Genomic DNA, 22,057 nt, shown 5'->3' with positions numbered 1-22,057 from the left:
TCAATTAAATTTAGTTTAAAAATTAGTATTAAAGAATTTAATTTGGAAACAGACGTAAAAAAGAAAAAAAGAGTTCAAAAATGATCAATTTTAAAAATAATTTAATTTGTTTTCCTTAAAAAAATTATTTGAAAATTTTATTTAAAAAAAAATTATATTTACATCTAATTATCTAAAATCCTCGATTTGAAGTTCTGACACCATTTTTCCCACCACGCCAAACGAGGAAGCTTTGGTGGAAACCCTAAGAAAACGTTGCCCTTCGATCTCGAACCGCCGTCCAATTCAATCATTACCGCTGTAATTCGGGGAATTCGCCGGCTTCTACAGGGCATTATCCATACTGAGAGGCAGTACGGAATTGAATGATATTGTTCCATTTTCACGATGCCGCCATTTTTGTCGACGGCTAGGGCCATTGGATCTTTGATGAGGTCTTCGAAGAAATTCAATGAGATTCGATGCGTCAGTGGCTTTAAACCGGTTCTTGGTCGCAGGGATCTGTTTGGAAGCGTTATTCAGACGAGGCGTTTTCTGGGTTGTGGAGACGGAGAAGAGGGCGGTGTTCTGTCGAAAGTGTATGAGGAGAAGCGCGTTTTAGGGTAATTTTGCTTGGCTTCAACACAACAGAGCATGGATTTGTTGTTTTCTGTTGGTATTTTGTGTTTATTAGGCAAAAGTTTCGTGTTGCTGCTTCGTGATCTGCATTGACTAAGGGTTTAATTTCTTTCTGTTCTCTGTTTGGTTGCTGAGAAATTGGGGGGACATGAACTTGAAGTTTTGAATATGATGTCTCAGGTTGAATTGATTTTGCAGAAACAGAAAAATTGATCAAGTGGGCAGAATTCCATGGTTTTTCCTCAACCAAATGGAGCATTATTGAAAAAGGCATTTAAAAGAGTTTGTACGTTTTTTTTGGGATATATTCTCCTTTTGAAGCTTGTTTGGGAAATGTTTTTGAAAACAGTTACAGTTTTCTAACTTAATAAGTCAATTTTTTTACTAATTTGTTCTGAAAAAACCTTGTTCTTTTAGAACAGATTTGAGATGATTTTTGTAGTGCATCGCTATGCTGAGAAAAAACTGAAAAATGGAGAATACTTTGGGAATTTTTTCATGTTTGAGTTCCCAAACAAAATTTTCTTCCTGAAAACAATTGTTACATTAAAAGGCGCCATTTGCACAATAATAACTTATTCAGATTTTCTCACTAGCTCTATTAGGATCTTTTTATAGACATGTCAAAATCATCTAAACTAAAAATCCCTTTATCAACGGCTGAGTCATGCTTTTTGTTTTCATCTCCAAACTTATCTTACCTATGCTTATCTTATGAACATATGGTTTCTCTGATTATGGATGCTCTATTCCGTTTCTCTTTCTTCTCAGAAAAATTTATTTGTTATTTTTGTGATGCATAGTCATACAAGACATAATGAGCCTAAATTGAATCTCTACATTGGTCCGTTAACCGTGATATGATTGCTTCCTCCATAGTTAGTAGTGTTACCTGATGATTGACCTTATGCCCTTGGAATGGTTGCTTTGAGAATCTTTTGTTCATCAATCTGTGTTCCCTAGAGAAAAGGGTTGACATAGTTTCTGGTTATCAGGTACTCTCCAGAACAGTTATTTGATGTTGTTGCAGCAGTTGACTTGTATCACGGTTTTGTGCCCTGGTGTCAGCGATCAGAGATAATTAAACACAATCCAGATGGATCATTTGATGCGGAGCTTGAGATTGGTTTTAAATTTCTTGTTGAAAGTTATGTTTCTCATGTGGAGTTAAACAGACCAAAGACTATAAAGGTAGTGAAGTTGGTTTTAGAAGTTTTACAGTTTTTCTGATTTTCCCCCCTTTTTGTTAACAGAAAATTAATCAAATATTGTTTAGTTTTCACAATTAAAAAAGAAAAGAAAAAGAAAAAAACAATAAAGACTATGTTTCCTCTGGTTTTAAGTCTATAACTAAGGAGCTGAAATGAGCATGTGTAGGCCAAGCTGATTGAGGAAGATAATAAGTTTTTAACTGGTTTTTGAGTTAAAAAAATTGGCAATGATTGTAGGTTTTCTTTAGGGCCTGAAATAAAAGTTGCCAAAACTAAGAAACTATAGAGGGACTGCACATTTGGCTATTAAATTAGGACTGGATGTTTTGGGTCTAGGGTTGACTCTCTTTTGTGCCAAACCAGAACCATATCAACCTATCTCAACTTCTGTGAGCCAACAGGTGGTCTCATGGATGGTTAAATCTTCTCTTTATTCAGTACCAATGTGTTTTTTCAAATGCTTGAAACGGGTCTTTCTAGGCTTTCTTACTATGTATGTAATTTTTTACATCCTTGTTTTTTATTTTCATGTAGTTTTTGTTGGCACTGATGTGATGTATTTTATTCTGTTTTGCTTGCAGACAACTGTCTCAGAAAGTTCCCTTTTTGACCATTTGATAAATATATGGGAATTCAATCCGGGACCAATTCCAGGAACTTGCGACATTCATTTCTTAGTGGATTTTAAGTTCCAATCCCCACTTTATCGACAGGTAATGTTCTTTAGTGAATTTTTTGTTGTCATATCGGTACATCTCTAGCTCTATAAACTTTTGAGTCATTCCTGCTATTGTTTTTCTGTTTTGCCTTTTTCATGAATGAATGATCAAGCTGACACCTAATACTGCATGAGATAGTTGTAATGAATCACAACCTGTGGATATTCATGGAAATGAAGGAAATCATGTGTTCCCAGATCCTTGTCCACTTAAACAACCTCCTTTACCCCCAAAATTGCTGCACAAAGCCCTCATCTAACAAAACTAGGATCACCATCTCCATCATGAACACTATTATTTATACCAATAAAAACTGACAAATGCTATCTTCCCTGGGCCATGCTGTTTATGCCAACACTACCATTGCCACCACCACCAATCACTTCCAATAACTACACCAGCATCTCCTCTAATGCCAATTTACCAACTAGCAGCACTGTTAATGCCTCTATGATACCAAATACCGCAATGCTGTCACCTCTAGCTTCTCTATGTCAGATTCACTACACCACTTCTACTGTCATGGCTGCAGCTACATTGAGGTGGTTGCTTGAATCCTCATACCATGCCTTTTTTTATGTGTTCATACATTCTGTTAAAACACACCTACATGTCTTCTCTCTAGTTCTACCTCCATCTCTTTTGTTTTTAACCTTTTCAAGATGTGTTAATAGACACTAGTTACAGCTGAACATAATTCCTTTTCCATTATTGCCCAAGTTCCTGAACCCAATCTGGTCATTTTGTGGTATGCTTTGGGGCATGTCCATAATATGACTGGATTCTAAGAAATCATATTCACATGCTTATCCTGATCCCCTCTTTAGCTGTACCAAGCAGCACACAGGAACACCAGAACAAAAGGAACCCATGCTTATCTTCAACCTAGTTACATCCTTGTTGATTTTTTTATTCTAGGTCTAGGTTCATATCTCGATTTTGATTGATATGATTTTAGGGTACAGAGGTTCAAGATATTATAATTTGTTATTATCATATCTAGTTTTTACTACTCAATTTCAAACTAGATAGTTGAGAATTTGAAGGTCAGAGCATTTTAACTTGGTGATGGCTTTCTGATGAACAGGTGGCATCCGTGTTCTTCAAGGAGGTGGTCTCTCGACTGGTTGGTTCATTCAGTGACCGCTGCCGTTTGATTTATGGACCAGGAGTGCCAGTACTTGAAAACCCCAATGAGCAAAGGCTATGACGGTTCATTTTTCATTCAACTTACTTTGTGCCACATAAAACCCCCTTGACGGTCTTTCAAGCACAATTGAGATCAAGTCAAATATTCTTCTCATGCTGGATGGTTCTTGTTTTGTACACTGCCCAGCCACCCCCATTGATCTTTTGGTGATTATAACTTACAAAGAATTAAGAATCATCCTTATTTTTGTCCATTTGATTTTGTTGTGGATGTATTTGATTGTTTTTAGTTGTTTATGGTTGGAAGATAATGCTTTTCATATTTGTTTATTGTTTATTGCTTTTAGAAAACTAGACCAAGGTGGGGTATTGATGCAGTGCTTCCAGATTGGCAATATATTTTCAAATATATTGAAATATTGTCACAAGATATCAAGAAAATTTATCATATGAATATATTTGGTACTAACTAGTTGTGGATGTGGAATTTGTCATATGAATATGAAATTCTGACCGGAGGAGGTCCAGTTTGACAACAAATTTTTTTGAATAACTGTTTTTTAAAACAGTTCTTAATTCAAATATGAAAAAACTGTTTTCTCAACTTATCTTGTTACTATACATTTATTAAAGCATTCTTCCTTCTTTAAATTGTTCCTAAAAACACTTCATAAAAAATAACTTTTAAAACATCTTAAATTTGCTTCAAAAAATTGCCTGTTTTCGAAACAAACTCTGAAAAAACTGATTTCCGCCAAAAATTGGTTAGACATTTTTTTGTAATTTGAAAACAAGGCCTGTTCAAGATTTTCTACTTCGTCTCCAGCATTTGAACATTCAAGTCAGTATAACTAACATAATGAAGAAAGAGATCAACATAAAACCCAGAGTGATATTGAAATAAGATTATAACCCCAGAATGCAACTCGTGGTGGATCCTTTTCGTTAGTGGAACTTAAATTATGCAAACTGACTAAACACATCTTAATATCTGATTCTAACACAATATTCTTAAGCAGTTTTTTTATCCAATGACAAGTCTGCAATGCCGGAAACGAGATCATCAAGTAGTTCCCCTTTCAAATCTTTCCACTTGCCCAAATCATCAAATGATGCAGGTATAGATGGTGAGGAAATGTCTGTGAGGGCCTTGTTCAACTGTTGAATGAGCTCATCTTCCTCAGCTGGGATTTCCAAGTCCCAGACCTTGAAGATATCATCAGTTGATGGTTCTATCTCATCTCCTAAAGAACTCAAATCGGTATTTCTGCTTTCTCTCTGATTCTCCTCGTTGTAACTTGGGAGAAAAACATTTCCCAAGTAAGCTCGGGATCGGAAATTATGAGCTTTTTGGTTGTCTGGAATATCATCACAGTTTTCTTCCACTTCATTTATAGGAATGGGATAATCATCTGTGGTTGGCAGAAGAGCATTTTCTGCTTCATCATTGGAAGGAAGCATCTCCATGTCTGCTCTGCTTGGAAAAACAACATTTCCAGCTCCAGAAGTGCCAAGAGCATTGGGTTGAACATTGAGGATTTCTAGTAAGGCATCTTTCAATGAATTCCAGTCACTATCGGAAACTTCAGGATCTTTAATCAGGCAGGAGTCAACCCAGGCCACGTCTTCAGGAGAAAGTGAACCTGCATCTTGGCTGGACTCCAAGGAATTGAGAAGAAGAGAAGAAACCGAACCTTCAATCATAGCATCATCACCCACAGCCATGCCTACAAAATTCCAGGGAACAATGCCATTAGAAGAAAGGAAAATATATGAATATAGGTGGCAGAAGTTAATAAATTGAAGACTGTAGTTGAGGACGCTGTCAATTTCACAAAATGGGAGGAATTAGTGAGATGGCAAAATTTCCTCATCATGATCATCACAGAAGAAGATACACTTTCAGGGCTGTAAGTCAGTCTCAGCCCAAGAGATCTAAACCTCTTTAAACATATCCAAACTGTCCCATAGCAAGACTCCTCTACTAACTTTCATAACAAGCAAGAGAAAAAATGAATATGATTAGGCATGAAAAAACACCGTGAAATAGGAAGAGGAAAGATTAGCATACAATGCAAAGAGACAACTATAATGACAGTGAATACAGGAGAATTATATGAGTCCAAGAAAGCAAACTAATTCACAAACAATACAAAATCATTATATAAATAACTGGAGTTTCAGAATATTTCCAGTTTTTTAAGTACTAGATATGGTGATTAAAATTGGAAAAGAGTGCCTGAACTGTACCAATAGCTTTATGCTTGTTAGGATGTTTACAGAATCAGAAGCCTGTATCTGATGAAACATTCCATTTCCTCGATTTTACGAGGATGTGATGATGAAATACAATATTACTACAGAGCCTTAAATTGGGCTGAATGATGAAGAAGGCAAGCCCAAGGACTTGGAAGTAAGGGTTTGTTGAACTGACCTTTATCAAAGTAATATTGCTCCTTGCAATGATTTAATTTCATTTAGACAGATTTCAACTCTATTAATAATTTTTATTCCTTATCTGATTGGTGTACAGTGGATAAAAGTACAGATGAATCATGTTTTTCTAATTCCTTTATTTGTTTTCAAACTCATTACAGCAAAACAGAATCAACCTCACTTATTTATCTATTTTAAGAACAACTGAACCTGAGAACACAATGTTGCGAGATTTTGCAGATTTTATGAGTACCTAGGATTATCATGCTAACATGCCCAGGAGATGAGGCTGACTAGTATACTTACTTTAAAATTTTAAGGCATCCTAATAGCACTGAAGTTGAGAGCTGGGGATTTAACAACTAGAAGAGAGAGAGATTTTGTTCAGTGATATTTTGATGAACAAAATTTAATGAAGGCTTGATCTCCTCTAAAGATGTACACATATTTTTTAGTGATTGGTAAATACTAACCCTGGAGACTTCATTTGGCACTCAAACCATGTGAGATCATCAACAAAAGAAGGAAAAGGCCATAACAAAACCTGCTGGGATCCTCAATATCAAATGAAAAGGCTGTAAAGATTCATAGAGGAAATATCTACTAAAAGTGTACATCAGAATTCAGAACCTTACTTCCCTAGTTATAATTATTTACTTGCCAGAAAAAATAAAACTTATTTAACATTTCATTACAGGTATAGTATTTAAGATCAAGGTTGGTCTAACTGTCTCCAATTTTGGTTCTCTTTTTCTTTTTTTCTGTTTTGTTTCTTAAGGTTGTTTATGCTTCTTGAAGGATTCCTCAGTATTCCCTTTGTAAACTTTCCTGATTTCTAAACAGAGAGAGAGAAAACTCCAAAAATATGGAATAAGACTTTGGTGTGCTGTAGAGGGGCATAGTACTCTGTCATAAAATACCTGACTTAATGCAATCTTCTATACGAAACATTTGTGCCTCAAACCATCATCTCATAGCATTGCAAGGTGTCAGTCTGGAGTAAAATTAGACAGGTTTTGGGTGAAGGCACCCACCTTCATGCTAAGCTGATTTGGAATTCAAAAGCACCCTCAAGAATTAAGTTTTTGGTGTGGGTAACAGCATGGAAGAAATTCTAACTATAGACCACCTAATGAGGAGAGGATGGAGTATGGCCAATAAATGTTGCTTTTGTAATGAAGCTATTGATTATATTAATCACATCCACATCCCTTGGAAATAGACTTTTGGATTATGATCTATGCTGTTCTCCCTAATTATTGTATACTCCCACATTTAGGTAGAGATGTTCTTCTTAGTTAGTACAGTGATTTTGTGGGAGCTAGCGCACAATAGTTTGGAGACTAATTCCCTTAAGTCGTTTTTGGCACACACTTTGGAAATCTTTCTAAGGCATGGAATGGTCAAGCTTGGAGATAAGGGTATGCTTCTTAAGGCCCTGTTTACATGGTATAGCAGAGAATTGGGTTATTTTTTACTCTTTTTGGACATTGTTGATAGTAGGTGGATTGGTTATTTAAAAAGAAGTATTGGTTTGTTTTCTAATGCGCTACTTGTATACATTGTGTAGTTGCACACCCCCTTTTCTATTAGGGGTTTCTAACCCACCATCTTTATTTACCTATCAAAAAATCATGGAGTCTGAAGTCAACTACTAATTCCCAAAGAAAAAAAATCTTGTCCATCTAAAGCAATGCTAACAAGATCCTAGGGTTTTTCAGCTACCCAGGAAACATACGTCTCATGAGAAGACTCATCATGAGAAGACCCATGCAACCTCGAATATACAATGATAACTAGACCATCAATACTAACCCATCACAAATTGATGATGATGCTCAATCAATACTATCAAGATGATATCAATTCATTAGTATTCAATAGCCTGTAGTCTAGCGCTCATCCAGGGATTAGAAGGAATTCTTTGAAAACTAACCCAAGTTATTCACAGAAATTGGCAAAGCTTCAAAACACCAACAAAGCCTTCTTCAACAGAAATTGCCCAGGACTGTACAAAAATTGTTCTTCAACACGGGGTGATGATATTCCGGGCTACAAGCACACATATAGAGAGATACAAACCGTTTGAAATTTGCTATAATTGGAGCTGGTCTTAGCCATTGAAGAGTTCTCCACCTCATTCTACAAAGCTAACCTCCACACTCTACCTAAACTAATTTCAATCCCTTGGTATTTCATAAGCAGTTTGAGGCCTCAAAGAGCAAAAATCTTTATGGCTCTTAGAAGCAAGAAAAGTGGTTCCAAAATGAAACCAAAAAAGTAACTTTTTTTTTGTTTGATAAGTGAAACAAAAACAGAAACTTAATTACCACTACTTCAAACACGAGCAACTTAAACACGCATTTACCACCCGTTTGGCGGCCGAGAAATTATCAGAGAAAATTAGAGGAACAAAAAAAAAAAAAATTGAACCTTAAATTCTTTCCCAATTATTTCCCTGGCCAAGGAAATGGAAAACCTGCACTAAATACGCCTAAAAATAAATAATTAAATAAAATCAATTCTCTGATTTACCGAAGGTGGTTTCTCAAAATTTCAAAAACCCAACTCTGCAAAACATGATAAAAAAAATAATAAATCAACATTTTCCATTATTTGCTTCTCCTTCATTTCCTCAGGAACCAAACAAAGAAATTTAAAAAAACAACAACAACAACAGTAAATCAAGCATAAACTGACACGATATTCAAAACCCCATCTGGAGAAAGAAGAAGATCGTACCTTTGATATCGTTGCCGTTGCGGGAAGCCTCAAGAATTGAAACCCTAATATTGGGAATGAAGAGCATAAATTAATAGCTTTCAAGAAGGAGAAGAATTGAAGGGACGTTCTGCACACGATTGGGATAATTTTGCCTTCTGGGTCACTTTCTATTCTAGTATAACCAACTTTTGAGATATGCTCTGAAAATAAATCTATTTTTTTATATATAGAATATAATATAAGTTACATATATTAAATTAAATAAAGATTAGAAAAAAAAAGAATAATATGTAACAAGGTAAAAATATTTTAAAAAAATTAACTACTTTTTTACCTTTTTAATATACAACATTAAAAATTACATTAATAAATTTTTACTCAATAAAAATATTATTCTAAATTTATAAAAAAAAAAAAGTACATAATCAAATAATATGTACAAATTACAACTCCTCTCTTTGTAAACCTTCTAAAAAAAATTAATCTTATTCAAACATTTTCACTCCCAATTCTAATTCTAATAGGGATAACACATTAAAAGTTATGAAATCATCTCCACTTTTGGAAACTAACCCTTCACTTTTTTTTAACCTAAAAAATACCTATTTTGGACAAAAATAATTAAAATACCATTTTTTTCTTATAAAAGCAACAATTTATTTTAAAATACACACGTAAATAATGGAAATGTTGAACGATATTTATGTCAAAAATGGATAACTCTTCAAGTTAAAAAATATGAGAGGTTAGTTTTACAAATTTGGAATATTTTAATCTCTTTTAATTAATTCATTCATTCCAATATCATATGTTAGTTATTATTAGCCCAAAGATGCTCCTAAATAAGTTTTGATGACAAAAAAAAAAAAACAAGGTTAAATGAACTAACAATTTTAAATAGGTTTTCGGTTTTAATGAGAAAAATAAAAAGAAAACTCAAGTTTGTTTAAAGAGATTTAAAGAACTTGAAGACTTTAATGTTTGGACACTCATTGAAGTCTAGGAAAAATTTTATATGATGAGTCTTTGGGTGCACTTAGGATTAAAAAAAAAATCTTGCATTCTTTCATACTTGGTTGTCATAAAACTAAACTTAATCATTTATAAATTTTTTGAAATTGAATTAATCTTAAAAACCAACCTTAGGCGAAACTATTTCAATTTGGCATACAAAGGTTTATAAATATGTTGTTTAAGTGTTAAGAATGATTAGACAAAAAGAAAAGAAAAAATGAAGCGTTAGGCTATTTTTGGCCCAATCAATCAAGGTCTTCCCATGACTAATTCAACTGGTCGGGAACTGGTTTGACCAATTAGCCTTTATTGATTAAGGACGAGTCAAAGTATTAAAACACTTTCTCTCTCTTCCAAAACCTTTTAATTCTCAATAAAGACGTTGTCTTTTCCAATTGAGTACCGATCAAGGGTCGATTAAAACTTATAAAGGACTAATAATCACTTACAATGTAATTAATGTTTAATGATTACTAAATTGATCAAATTGCAACTTGACTGGTCGAAACTTGTTGTTGTAGAAAGAGGTGTCTATAAATTGAGAGCTCATGTGCATTTATTGACAATAGAACAAATGCAGTGAATAGCTTACCTACGTCTTTTCTCTCATTCAAAAGTCTCAAACTCAAGTGCAACTCATTTCTGCACTTGAATATCCATCTTAGTATACACATTTCTTTTCATCTTATCTTCTACTTGTACCGAGCCTTTATTAAGTTAGGTTGGGTATTATTGTGCTTCATTAAAGAAAGGTTAAGAGTTTGGAGCTTCAAGTTGGCATTGAATTTGAAGAAACTTATATAGCCCACTGGATTCGTTGAATTTAATTGTACAAGTTGAAGGCTTGGTTTGAAACATTAGTTAGTAAAGCCCTCAACTCAAATAACGAGATTGAGGAAAGTGTCAATGAACATATGTGGGATTTGTCAACCCCTCTTTTTGGGTGTTTTCCTTAATCTAATTAGTCTTATTTCACACTTAGTACTAATGTTGATTTGATCTTGATCTCTTACTTCAAAATAATTAAATTTTTTATATTATATACTGTACATTTTTTAAAATTTAATTATTGTATATTGAGACAATTTCCTTTTTATTTTGATTTTCTTTTTATCTTCATTTTGTTTTATGATAATGTTGAGATTCCTTGTTCATTGTCTGGTATAAATTCCATGGATGAGTTAAACAATTTTATTTTCTTTAAATCCTAAATATTTTTTTAATGTTTTTTTAATAAAAAACAAGCATCCTTTATAGTTGTAGATATAGAAAAAAAATGTTTTTATATATTATTACAATTAAACCTATTTTAATAAACCAACTTTAACAAAAAGCAATGAAAATTAGGGTGAAATAAAATAAAATATAAATTTTATTTAAAAATAATAATTTTACTTTACATATCTTTTTCTTGCAATTAAACAAAAAAAGATTATTTTATTATTTTAAAAGTTTTTTAGATTGAAATAGTGTAGATTAAACTGAGTAGGTTATTTCTTTTAATAGTATAAAAACGGTAAAATAGTAGTAGGCTTAAATTATTATCTTAAAATAACACTAATTAGTGTTTTAATTTTTTTGAATTAAATAACAATAAGTTAGTAATATAAAAGGAAGTAAAAAGTATCTTGAAATTAATTAATGGTGCTTTTTAGTAGTTTCTGTTATTTAATTAATTGAAAAGGTTAGCTATTGTTTTTTAATATTGAAGAAAAAAGCCCAAAAAAATGAAGGAAAAATTATAAAAGATTTTCCATCCAACTACCCTAAGAAAACATGGAAAATGTTTGAGTATTAATAATTTAGAGCCTATTTAACCTTATAATTTTAAAATAGTTTTTTATTTTTAAAAATAAAAAAATATTATTAAAAATTTCTAACATTGTTTTATTGTTGTTTTTATAAAACAATTTTTAAAAATAAAATAAAATAAAAAATAATTTTTAGAAAATAAATAGAAATTATTTTCACCCATTTTTTAAAATAAAAGAAAAATATATAATTTTCTCTTTAAAAAAAAAAACATTTTTACATTCTATCAACTTTGCTTTTTATAAACAAACAAGAGGAAAAAAAATTATTTTCTCCTTATATTTTTTTGTCATCTATCACTTTTTCTCACTTTTTTAAAACCAAATATATTTAAGTAATCCTTTTGTTGCGGACTCTCTTAATATTTTTTTCAAGGAAAAAAAAATCTTAATAATTGTTTTCATTGCTCTTCTATCATTCAAACATAAGAACCTAATTTTTCCGTAATGAGAGCCGAATATCCTAAGCAACTAGACTACAATGTAGCAACACCTAGGTTTGCATACAAATTTCTCATGTCTATGCAAATTGATTGACATAAAAAAAATAATAGAAATAAAATTCAGATTTATTAATTTAAAATTTGAAAAATAAAATGATACAAATGTTGTCTTTGTTATTCTCTAAATTATGGTGGGGTTTCTCGAATAGAATTTTAAGACTTGGCTTCCTCCAAGAGGTCCCATATTGGAAAAATACCATTTAATATTATGAGATATTAATTTTGATTTGAATTTGGTTTGTTTCGATTTGATTTGATTTCTTTTAATGCATTTGTCACGTGCCGAACAATTCAAGAATCGGTTGTTAAGCGCAGCGAAACAAAAAAGTCCATAACTCATTATTTTATCCATCAATAAAGTCTCCCTAGAATATTACACGGCTTTTACTTGAAGTAAAATATTTAAAAAAAAAAAAAATTAATAGAAATTGAACATACATGTGTAATCATCTCCTTTATTACATATAAATATTGTTTGTTTTAGACTTAATCGACTCTAAATTTTAAAGCATTTGTCTTGTCCTTCGTAATTTTAAAACACGTTCACCCTAAAATTGATGGTCCTTCATGGTTTTTAAAGTATTTATATAGTTAAATATATCTATACAATTGAGAATAACTCACTATATATATATATATATATATATATATATATATATATATATATATATATATATATATATATATATATATATATATATTATGTCAAAAACTTCTTCCTCTCATTCACTTTCCCATAAAAATATAAAGCTCGCTCTTATCGTGTCACACAGAATTATAGAATCACTTAGACAAATAAATACTCTTTATAGTATCAAACAAAGTCTCGTATTAAGGTTGAAAATCAACTTAATGTCATTTTATAATAACATACTCCCTCTGGTATAAGTATCGTCCACTTTGGCCTCAATGAGCCCTTATGGATTTATATATATATATTGTTCGCTTTGACCTCAATGAGCATATATATGTGTGTGTAAACACTGTTTATGGTATCAAATAAAATCTCACATCGAGAGTGTACATTAGCTTTTCAAAGTGTATAATATCTATATGAAAAGAAGTACATCATTCTATGATATGATCCCTCGGTGTGAGACTTTATTTAGGCCCGTAATTGTGATCTCTTAATCTTTGTGAAATATAACGAAAATGTTATGTTTACAATAAAGGGTGAATGTGATATCACATATTGGAAATGAGAAAAAGTTCTTGATACTATATCTATAGTACATTCCTTTTAATTATATAGACTTATTTTAACATCATAAAAGTTTGTTGCACAAAGAGCAAACAAAATCTACATAAAAGAAAGTAGGTGATTCGATATGAATTGAAAAAATTTATCATAACCATAAAACATCACCACTTTTTCTCTTCACTTAATAACTTTTAAGGTTATTTTACAATTATATATTAAGAAAAATAATCTCTATTTTTTAGAAACATGAAATAAACCCCTTCTAAATAAAAATATATTCCATCAAATTTTTTATCTTTATTTTACTTCAAAACGATTTTTTTTTTTAAGAAAAAAAAAATATAAAGATTAATCATCTTAAACCCCAAGTTATACTTACCATAATTAAGACAAATGTGAGAATTATTTTATCCTTTACGACAAATATTTCTAACTTTTACCCACAAAGTGAAAAGCAAGGTAAAGTAGGCACCATAGACCATCACTCATAATGGGACAATTTGGCTTTGAATCTATTCCATTATATCAGTATCCATCCTTTGTCCCTAAGAAGATACCATGTTTTCTTCTAGCCCCAACTCAAACGTGCCCTACCAAGACCCCCACATATTAAAAATGCTACTAAATATGACAAATATGTAAGCATTGTTGTACAATATGCATCACCACGTGTCGATAAAAGATCGGCGTATGGGTCTTATCATTCATCTAATCCACCAAAAAATGAGCTAGTTATTATAGAGATGAGATGAGTACGGCAAGATTACGGATCTCCGGTGGTGCCGGAGGACTTTGGAACTTTAAATATGGTGGGTGACATAGATGGATGGTGTTTGTTTGCAGGTGAACTTGAATTTTGGTGGGTGACACATGAAATCAATGGTCAACCACTAGCTGATGATAAAGTTTTGGGCTCCCTACCGTCCAATCCAATGGTCTAGTCTATCGTGGAGGCTTTTGTACCATATGCTTAACTTTGTATGGCAAATTTGTCCGCTGTGGATCCTCTAAGAACATGTCTTGTTGCCCATTTTAAAGACCAAAAAAAAAAAAAACCCAAATTAATAAAGAAGGGGAAACACACACATTAATGTTTCGTACAATAATTAACCCATTCAAGTACCATGAAATTTGACAGTACTTGAAAATTCGGTTTTAATGTTTCTTGGGTAGTTGGTAACTTGGGTTCATGGGATATACTAAATTATGGTAAGGATACTAATTCGTTATAATTAATGAAGTCTGAATATAAAATTTTGTTGTATATGGTTAAATTCAAATAATTAAATAAAATTAGAAATGAATGAGATTTAGGCGCTATTTATTTTTTTTGGTTGAATATATAAAGTTAAATATTTTAATTTTTTGCATTCAATTAAAAATAACTTATTAATATCAATCAAAATAATTAAAATAAATTCATTAATAATAAATTTAATTTAAATTACTTTTAAATGAATAAAAAAAAGTTAAATACTTTAACTTTTTCTATTCAATAAAAAAACAAACATTACTTAAATTTATCACTGAAAAATAATTTCTTATTATGATTGAAAAAAAAACAATACTTTTCTTTAAAAGGGTTATCATGATTTACCGTAAATTAATGCCCATTAGTCCAATTATTAATGCCCCTTAAGTTCAACACCTTCAATCATTATTAATTATAAGAGATCATTGCATTAAAAACAATAGTAAAAAAGCCAAACATTGAGAACTCACTTTGATTGAAAATGGCAAAATACTCAATTCCTCAGATTTCTTTGGCAAACATGCATGTGGTAGACAACTTTATTTTGACAACTTTGAAAGCATATTGGAAAATTTCACATATCTAAAAATAAACACTTCACCACTCCTTTAGGAAAAGGTCACAACAAGCTCTTGTGACTCGGTAATCTATATGGAATCCAAGAAAAAAAATCTACCTAATTAGCCTCTTCCATCCTTGCCTCACGCAAGATGAGAGACTTTTTACAAAATATGGTTATTTTGATGATGGTCACTATATCTATACACAAAATATTTCCTTCTCATGGCCTAACTTGGGTTTGGATTGGCCACAAAGTACGCAAGTGCACCCACCAATGGTGCATTGATGTATGTTGTTGGCTCTGATTTTCGAAAATCATCTCGATCATCCTCATACGAATCATCATCACCAGGGCCACCCACCACAGCGCCCACCAAAATGTTAGGATTAGGATTTGATGAGTTGAAATAGGCTGACCCTTCCTTGCAAGCAATGAATTCAGGGTGGTCCTTGATTGAAGGCAAGGATGAGCCTCTGTGATGTATCCTTTGAGGAAAGTAATTACTATAACCAACCATATAGGACATGCCCATTGGATTATCGCCCAAAATGTAATCGATTTGTCTCTTAGCTTGTTGGCGGAGGGAGGAGGGGCCAATGCTAATGTTCCCACAATTGACGGACTGCCCCGATCGAGCTAGGTAATTAGCGTAGCTGAGGAGGAGGAATGCGATGGATGTGGCATGCTGCAAGTTGCTGCCTCCGGGCTTGTAGATGAGCCCTCCTGGACTGTACTCAATGTGGGAGGATGATGACTCTGGGATTAATGTACACATGAAGCTATCTGCCGATGCCTTATATGATTGGAGCGAGTACATACTTCCTTCTAGGAACTCCTGAAAGAGCGTGACCACACAAGGAATATTTGGTTGAAAAAATTCAAAAGAAACAAAAATAGCACAAAAAAAAAAAATCTCAATTATTGAATGATCCATAACCCAAGTACCGTACCATTATTCATTTATTTTTTTGTTGATGAAGACAAGAGTTGGTAACTTTGAAATGAACTTCGTACCTTTGAGACCAAAACGTTGAGGCCAGCATGCTTGTTGTCCCAACCGAATTCGTTGATATTGTCCTCTGCTCCAAGCGTTTTGCCATTGTTTTCTATATAATTCAGATAAGAATCATCCTGGGAGGCCCTCCTCAGCCATGCTGCTCCCCACAGCAGCTCATCCTGCGCCACGTACCATAACATCAGATTCACAGAATTGATTAAACTTCCCACAAATCAGCCTGATCTAAATCAAATTGATTAGGAATTTATGATTACCCACCTGATATCCATCGAAATCGCAATAAAACGGGCATACACCATCTCTAATATCCGCATTATCGCTGTAAGCTCCTCTATAATTATCAGCATACTGGAAAACACTGATGGCATTTCGCAACAATGTCTCGGAGTAACCCGGGTCAGATGACCGGAACGCCATGGATGAAGCAGCGAAAGCAGCCGCGGTCTCGCCGGCGACGTCGGAAGCCGGGTTTGGGGCCTCAACGGCGTAGACCGTCCTGGCAGTGTCCATATCTTCTGGCCTTTCCCAACAGTTGTGGTCAATTATGGGGTCCCCAACCTAAGAAATTGAAAGATAACCAAACAATTGTTACATCTAATTAATACCCATGAACGTTCTCCTCAAACGTTTCAGTTTCGTATTAAGTCTTGAAAAAGAAGGGGCATTCACGCGTATTCTGGGGGTCAGGTAATCAGAACCCAAATCATAAGTCAATAGAGTAGATCAAGACAAATGGGGAATATAAAAGGAGAGGCTAAGAATTGAAGTGAAGGTTTTTAGGATAGAGTTGTGCCGACGTTGAGTGTCTCCTAGAAAGGAAAGGTACAAAGTATGCAATATTTTATTCATTTTATGTGTGTTGTAGTGTAGCTAACCAATGCGACAACAATTACTAATATAAAACTCAAAAATCGATAGGTTTTCGGGAAATATTAAAAATAAATAAAATATTTTTCATATTTGATTTATTATGGAAAATATAAAACATGTTTAATTAAAATTAATTAAAAAAATTTTAATAAAAATTCATCAGAAGAGTCTTGGAGGTCGGAGAGTGCCCGGCACGAGCTACATGAGCGCGTGGTACCGTTGGTCCTGACCCAAAAGGATTCATGTGGGGCCAAAAGGTGTACAAAGTTAGAAACATACTTGTAAATTCCACTGCTAACTCACGGGCCAGTTCGGGCCCGCCATAAATGGACACACTAAAATTCTCCGAACTACCCCAGCCTCCACTCTTAAATTACGAACTACGACACTACTTTTCCGGCCGTACCTGAACAAAAATCCGGCCGGGCTGAGACACCGTCTTCAGAAGATAATCCGTCGCCCACCGTATCGCCACCATCGTATTCCTCAGCTCTCCGGCCGGCATCGAATCCCCAAACTCGATCACACTCCACGCCAGCATTGTGGTCGTGAACGCCATCGGAAACCCGAACTTGATGTTGTCTCCAGCGTCGTAGTAGCCGCCGGTGAGGTCGACGCTCCGTTGCCAGCCGTCGGAGAGCCCCGAATTTGCGCGCCAAGAGATCCTCTGGCCATTAGGTAAAAATCCAGACCTCTGACCTTCGAAAAACAATATGCATTTCGATAATGCATCAGAGTAATCGTGGTTTGCGGATTCAAATCGAGGCAATCGAAGAATAAGGAGGAGGAGGGAGATGAGAAATACGGTTCGAGGAATCGGCATTGGGAGGAGGAGCGAAAGTTGGTTTGCAGCATGTTGGTTCGGTTTTTGTACGAGCGTCACGAGGAGAGGAGAAGGATTAAACGGTGTCGTATAAGCCCCGACAAGGCTGGGGCGTGTCAGTGAACTCACATGGCTCGGCACCGCAAATCTGAGTCTACTGGGATGGTTTTGTGGGGCCACTATTGATAAAAGTGTATGAGGAACAATGAGCCACTGCAGATAAAAGTGTATATGATGAAGAGATTCGCGCTCTGGGGGGATGTTCGACCACTTTCTCTCACATTGGCGGTGGTGGGGGAGGCGTGGAGTACACGCTCTGGACAATACGTGAACGAGAAGACAAAGGGTTTTGGGGGTTTAATTTTTGTAATGTGATGGCCTTGAAGAAATGGGTGGCAAAGAAGAGAAAGGACATCATATTCTTAACTTTTCACCGAAGGCATTAAAATTGCTTTTTCCATTTTATTTTTTCGCCTCCTCCCATTAAATGCAAATTAACGGATGTCAGAATTAATTATAAATAAATAGACTTGATTATAAAGAAATGCATACAAGGAAATAATAATCTATATATCATGTAACTGGCAACGCAGTGGTGAAGGGTGAGGGATGGAGTGTTGATTGAGGTGGTTATAACTTATACTTGCAATTTAAATGCTTGTTAGCTTCTTGCGTTATCTCTAAGCATGTGGTTGAATGTGTTAGGTTGTGTGCGTATGAGAATAATTTAGCTTCATATTTGATTCACCACTTTATTTTTCTTCTTGGGTTGTATTTCTTTTTGAGAAAGCAAGGTACCAAAAACACTAATGTTGTCATAGTAATTTAAAGCCCTTTTTGTACACTGTTTTTTAAAATAGTTTTATGCTATCTAAAATAAAATTAAAATAATATATTTTAATTTGTTTAAATTGTTTTCATTTACTTTTTTAGTTGTTTTAAAAAATAATTATACATTATATAAATATAAAAAATAATTAAAAATAAATTACTTGAACTCTCACACATGTCAAACTCCTAAGTCCATATTTCAAGATGATGTCAAAGTTTTGATTTTATGGTGTTACCTTTTTTTAATAAAAAAAAAAATTGTGTTTGAGAATAATTTTTAATTAATAGAAAATAAAAACTTTATTTGAAAATGCAAATATAAAAAACAATTTTATATGTAAAAACATAAGTAGCTCTTAGTAGCAAAAGTTAATGTTTATTTTTTATTTAAATATTAATATTTATATGTTATTAGCCTGATTTGAAATAGAAGGAAATTAATATTTATCCTTGATTTAATATTAGTATTTATCTACTATTAGTTTTAAAAAGTTAATGTTTACCTTCAATTAAAATATTAGTATTTTTCTATGGTTACTTTTATTGTTAGTTTAACTTAAAATAGAAAATAATATTAATATTTTGAATCGGGTAGAACTTAGAAGATAAAGTTAGAATTAAAATAGATGATATACTAGTTAATTTAATTATAGTTAATTGAGGTTTATTCCCTAAATATTATTTGTATATAAATATTCATCCATTATCATTAGAGAGGTTATCCCATATTTAACATCCTTGAGAAAATATGAGAATTTGGGAATTGATTTTAAAATTAATTTTTTGAAGTTAGAAACATTTTTTTGTTCTTAAAAATAAAAAAACTATTTCTAAAACACATAACTATATTTGATAATTTTTTTTTTTGAAAACATGGTTTTTTTTTTTCCTTAAAATAATTTTTTATATTTTTAAATATGTTTTAATTTGAAAAAAAATTATGATCATTCTCTATATTTGTGTATATGTATTTTTAAACGATCATTTAATAAAACAAATGAAAACAATTAAAAGGTATTATACGAGAATACCATATTTTATGTTTTTAAAAAGTAAAAAACTATTTGATGTTTTTTATTTTTTTATGGCAAAAATATATGTTCTTGTTTTTTTTTTTTTTTTTGTGCAAAAAATATAAGATTGTTTTTAAAAATAGTTGTTAAACAAAACCTAACATTTCAAGTTTCAAAAACACTTTTATTATAGAAAATTGCATCCTATTTTTTCGGTCTTGCCAAATGTTCTAACTATCTAAATTTTAAAACCAAACAACAAAAGCTGTATATACCAAACCACACAAGTATTCAAATAAGCATTTTCATATAACAATCAATGTTTTTAAAATTGGATCGGATTGATCGGTTCAATCAATGGAACCATCGACTAGTAGCATTTTCAATTGGGTGTAATGGAATGAACCGCTTGGGAGTTGGATCGTAATCAAACCGTTAGAACCGATGGTTCAACCATCGAATCAAACGAGCCGATCGGTTTTGAATAAACAGATCAATTGGTGTTTCAACAAAACACATGGGCTTTTAGTCCTCGTTTTGGCCCAATTTGTCTTGACATGAAGTCCACCTGTCCCACCTTGGAATGGCAGCGCATATGGAAGCTACTCAACCACTTTGTTGAGTAATACACTAAACTTCGATATATAAATGTTTTTTATTGATTTTATCATATAAAACATTTAAACAAATATAAATATTTACATTTATTTTTATTCTTATAATAATTATTAATGAGAAGTATGAAAATATTATAAATTTATTAATATAATAATTTAAAAAATTCTAAAATAATAAATTACATACATGTATAGATAAAAATAAATATTATAATCATCATCATCTTAAATATATCTTCATATTTAAATATAATACATATTATATTTAATAAAATTTTATATATTAATACATTTATATTTATTTTTTATCATTTAATTTGACATATCAATTACACAAAAAAAATTATTATTTAAATTTTGAATTATATCTATATATTTTTAATTTCTTAAAATTAGTTTTAATTTTAATAAAATATAAATAATATATTTATAACGGTTAGATCATTGGTTTAACCATTCAACCATGAATTAGTAACTTTTTCAATTCAATGACTGGTTCGATTTTTGGAACATTGAGAATAGCTATCGAATCATCCGTGGGCCTAGAAAGCAGGCTGGCCCATGAGTTCAGTTTCAGGGCCGAATCCAGCCCTAGATTGGATCACTCGAGATGCGCCAGGCCCGGTTAAGGAGCCGAAATATCACACAACACAAGGTCATTATCAGGATATATATATAAAAAAAAGAAAGAGTTGCCTGTGATTCCCACCGGCTAATTTGCCCTCAAACCTGAGAGGCTCATTGCCACTAATTTTACCTGATTGCTTCAATCTCTCTCCGTGTCTCCTCGGTGACGTTATCAGCAGTACCCTCACTGGCCTGAGAGGCTCAGCATCAGGTTCGTCCCTCAGCTCTCTTCGCCGTGGCCCTATAATTAGGGTTTATGGGTCGTCTTTTATTTCTTTATTTTCCTGCTCGTTCCGTTTGTTTGATAATAGTGTTTGTGATACTTTTTTTTGTGTTTTATTTTTCCCAAGTTCATAATTAGGGTTTTTGATTTGATTGTTTGTGTAAAAAATTTCAAATCTATGTAGAACATATGAATTGGTACAACTTTCAAATGTAAATCTGCGGCGTGTATGGTAATGAATAATGTGGAGTCGGACAGAAGGTATATTTCCATTTGGTCAAATTTGGTAATTTACCTGACACCAAGGTTTCAAAGAGATGGTTAGAATTAGCTAATGATACTTGATATGGGGTTTATAGTTTTTCATTTTTATTATTGGAGGAAATTGATTTTGAGATAGAGAATGTCACCCTCTCCTAATAGTGATTTTGATGCATGTTTCATGGGTTTGGGTACGTGTGATACTTCATATATCAAATTTTAGTATATGGGGACTCGGGCAAAACGATAATATATCCTTCACAAACTAAAGAATTAATTGGTTAAAAGGGATGATATGATCCCCAAATTTGTAAACCCAACCCCTCCCATGTTTGAACTTGAAAAGTAATTCATTTTTAATATAAATGCCCTTCAACATTTCAATTATTTACATGTAGGTTTTAAAAGAGAGGTTTATTTTTACAAGAAAAAAATGAGTGCATTTTTGTCAAAAAGAAGCTAAAAAAGGACATAGGGTTAGATTTACAAAGGGGGAGTTATTTCATCCCTTCTAATCAGATAAGCCTAAATTAAATCTCCCATTTGTTTTCTCATCTTCTATCCCTATATAGAA

At 32.6% G+C, this 22,057-nt stretch overlaps 3 protein-coding genes across 4 annotated transcripts; 1 reads left to right on the top strand and 2 right to left on the bottom strand.

Moving 5' to 3' along the window:
• Window positions 1-175: 175 nt before the first annotated feature.
• Window positions 176-4,019, top strand: LOC100267514 (uncharacterized). Its single transcript, XM_002267602.5, has 4 exons — window positions 176-602; window positions 1,614-1,809; window positions 2,411-2,542; window positions 3,636-4,019. Exons 1-4 carry the CDS (start codon window positions 388-390, stop codon window positions 3,756-3,758), a joined length of 666 nt encoding a protein of 221 aa, XP_002267638.1. The 5' UTR covers window positions 176-387; the 3' UTR covers window positions 3,759-4,019.
• Window positions 4,020-4,569: 550 nt separating this feature from the next.
• LOC100245210 (uncharacterized) lies at window positions 4,570-9,058 on the bottom strand. 2 transcript variants are annotated; one of them, XM_002267553.5, is made up of 2 exons: window positions 8,876-9,058; window positions 4,570-5,424 (listed from the first exon to the last, which is right to left on the bottom strand). In XM_002267553.5, exons 1-2 carry the CDS (start codon window positions 8,940-8,942, stop codon window positions 4,709-4,711), a joined length of 783 nt encoding a protein of 260 aa, XP_002267589.1. In that variant the 5' UTR covers window positions 8,943-9,058; the 3' UTR covers window positions 4,570-4,708. The 2 variants fall into 2 exon arrangements, with proteins under 2 accessions (XP_002267589.1, XP_019073598.1); XM_019218053.2 differs by lacking the exon at window positions 8,876-9,058 and adding an exon at window positions 8,070-8,837.
• A 6,118-nt stretch (window positions 9,059-15,176) lies between these two features.
• LOC100260645 (endoglucanase 24) lies at window positions 15,177-17,999 on the bottom strand. Its single transcript, XM_002275244.5, has 4 exons — window positions 17,495-17,999; window positions 16,477-16,776; window positions 16,215-16,376; window positions 15,177-16,035 (listed from the first exon to the last, which is right to left on the bottom strand). The coding sequence occupies exons 1-4, from the start codon at window positions 17,909-17,911 to the stop codon at window positions 15,427-15,429; spliced, it is 1,488 nt and encodes a 495-aa protein (XP_002275280.1). The 5' UTR covers window positions 17,912-17,999; the 3' UTR covers window positions 15,177-15,426.
• Between the last annotated feature and the right edge of the window lie 4,058 nt (window positions 18,000-22,057).

The sequence above is a fragment of the Vitis vinifera genome, chromosome 3 (genome assembly GCF_030704535.1).
Source record: "Vitis vinifera cultivar Pinot Noir 40024 chromosome 3, ASM3070453v1".
Classification (NCBI taxonomy): Eukaryota; Viridiplantae; Streptophyta; class Magnoliopsida; order Vitales; family Vitaceae; genus Vitis; species Vitis vinifera.
The sequence above is the reverse complement of the archived record's forward strand: the minus strand, read 5'-3'. Positions and strand labels throughout refer to the sequence as shown.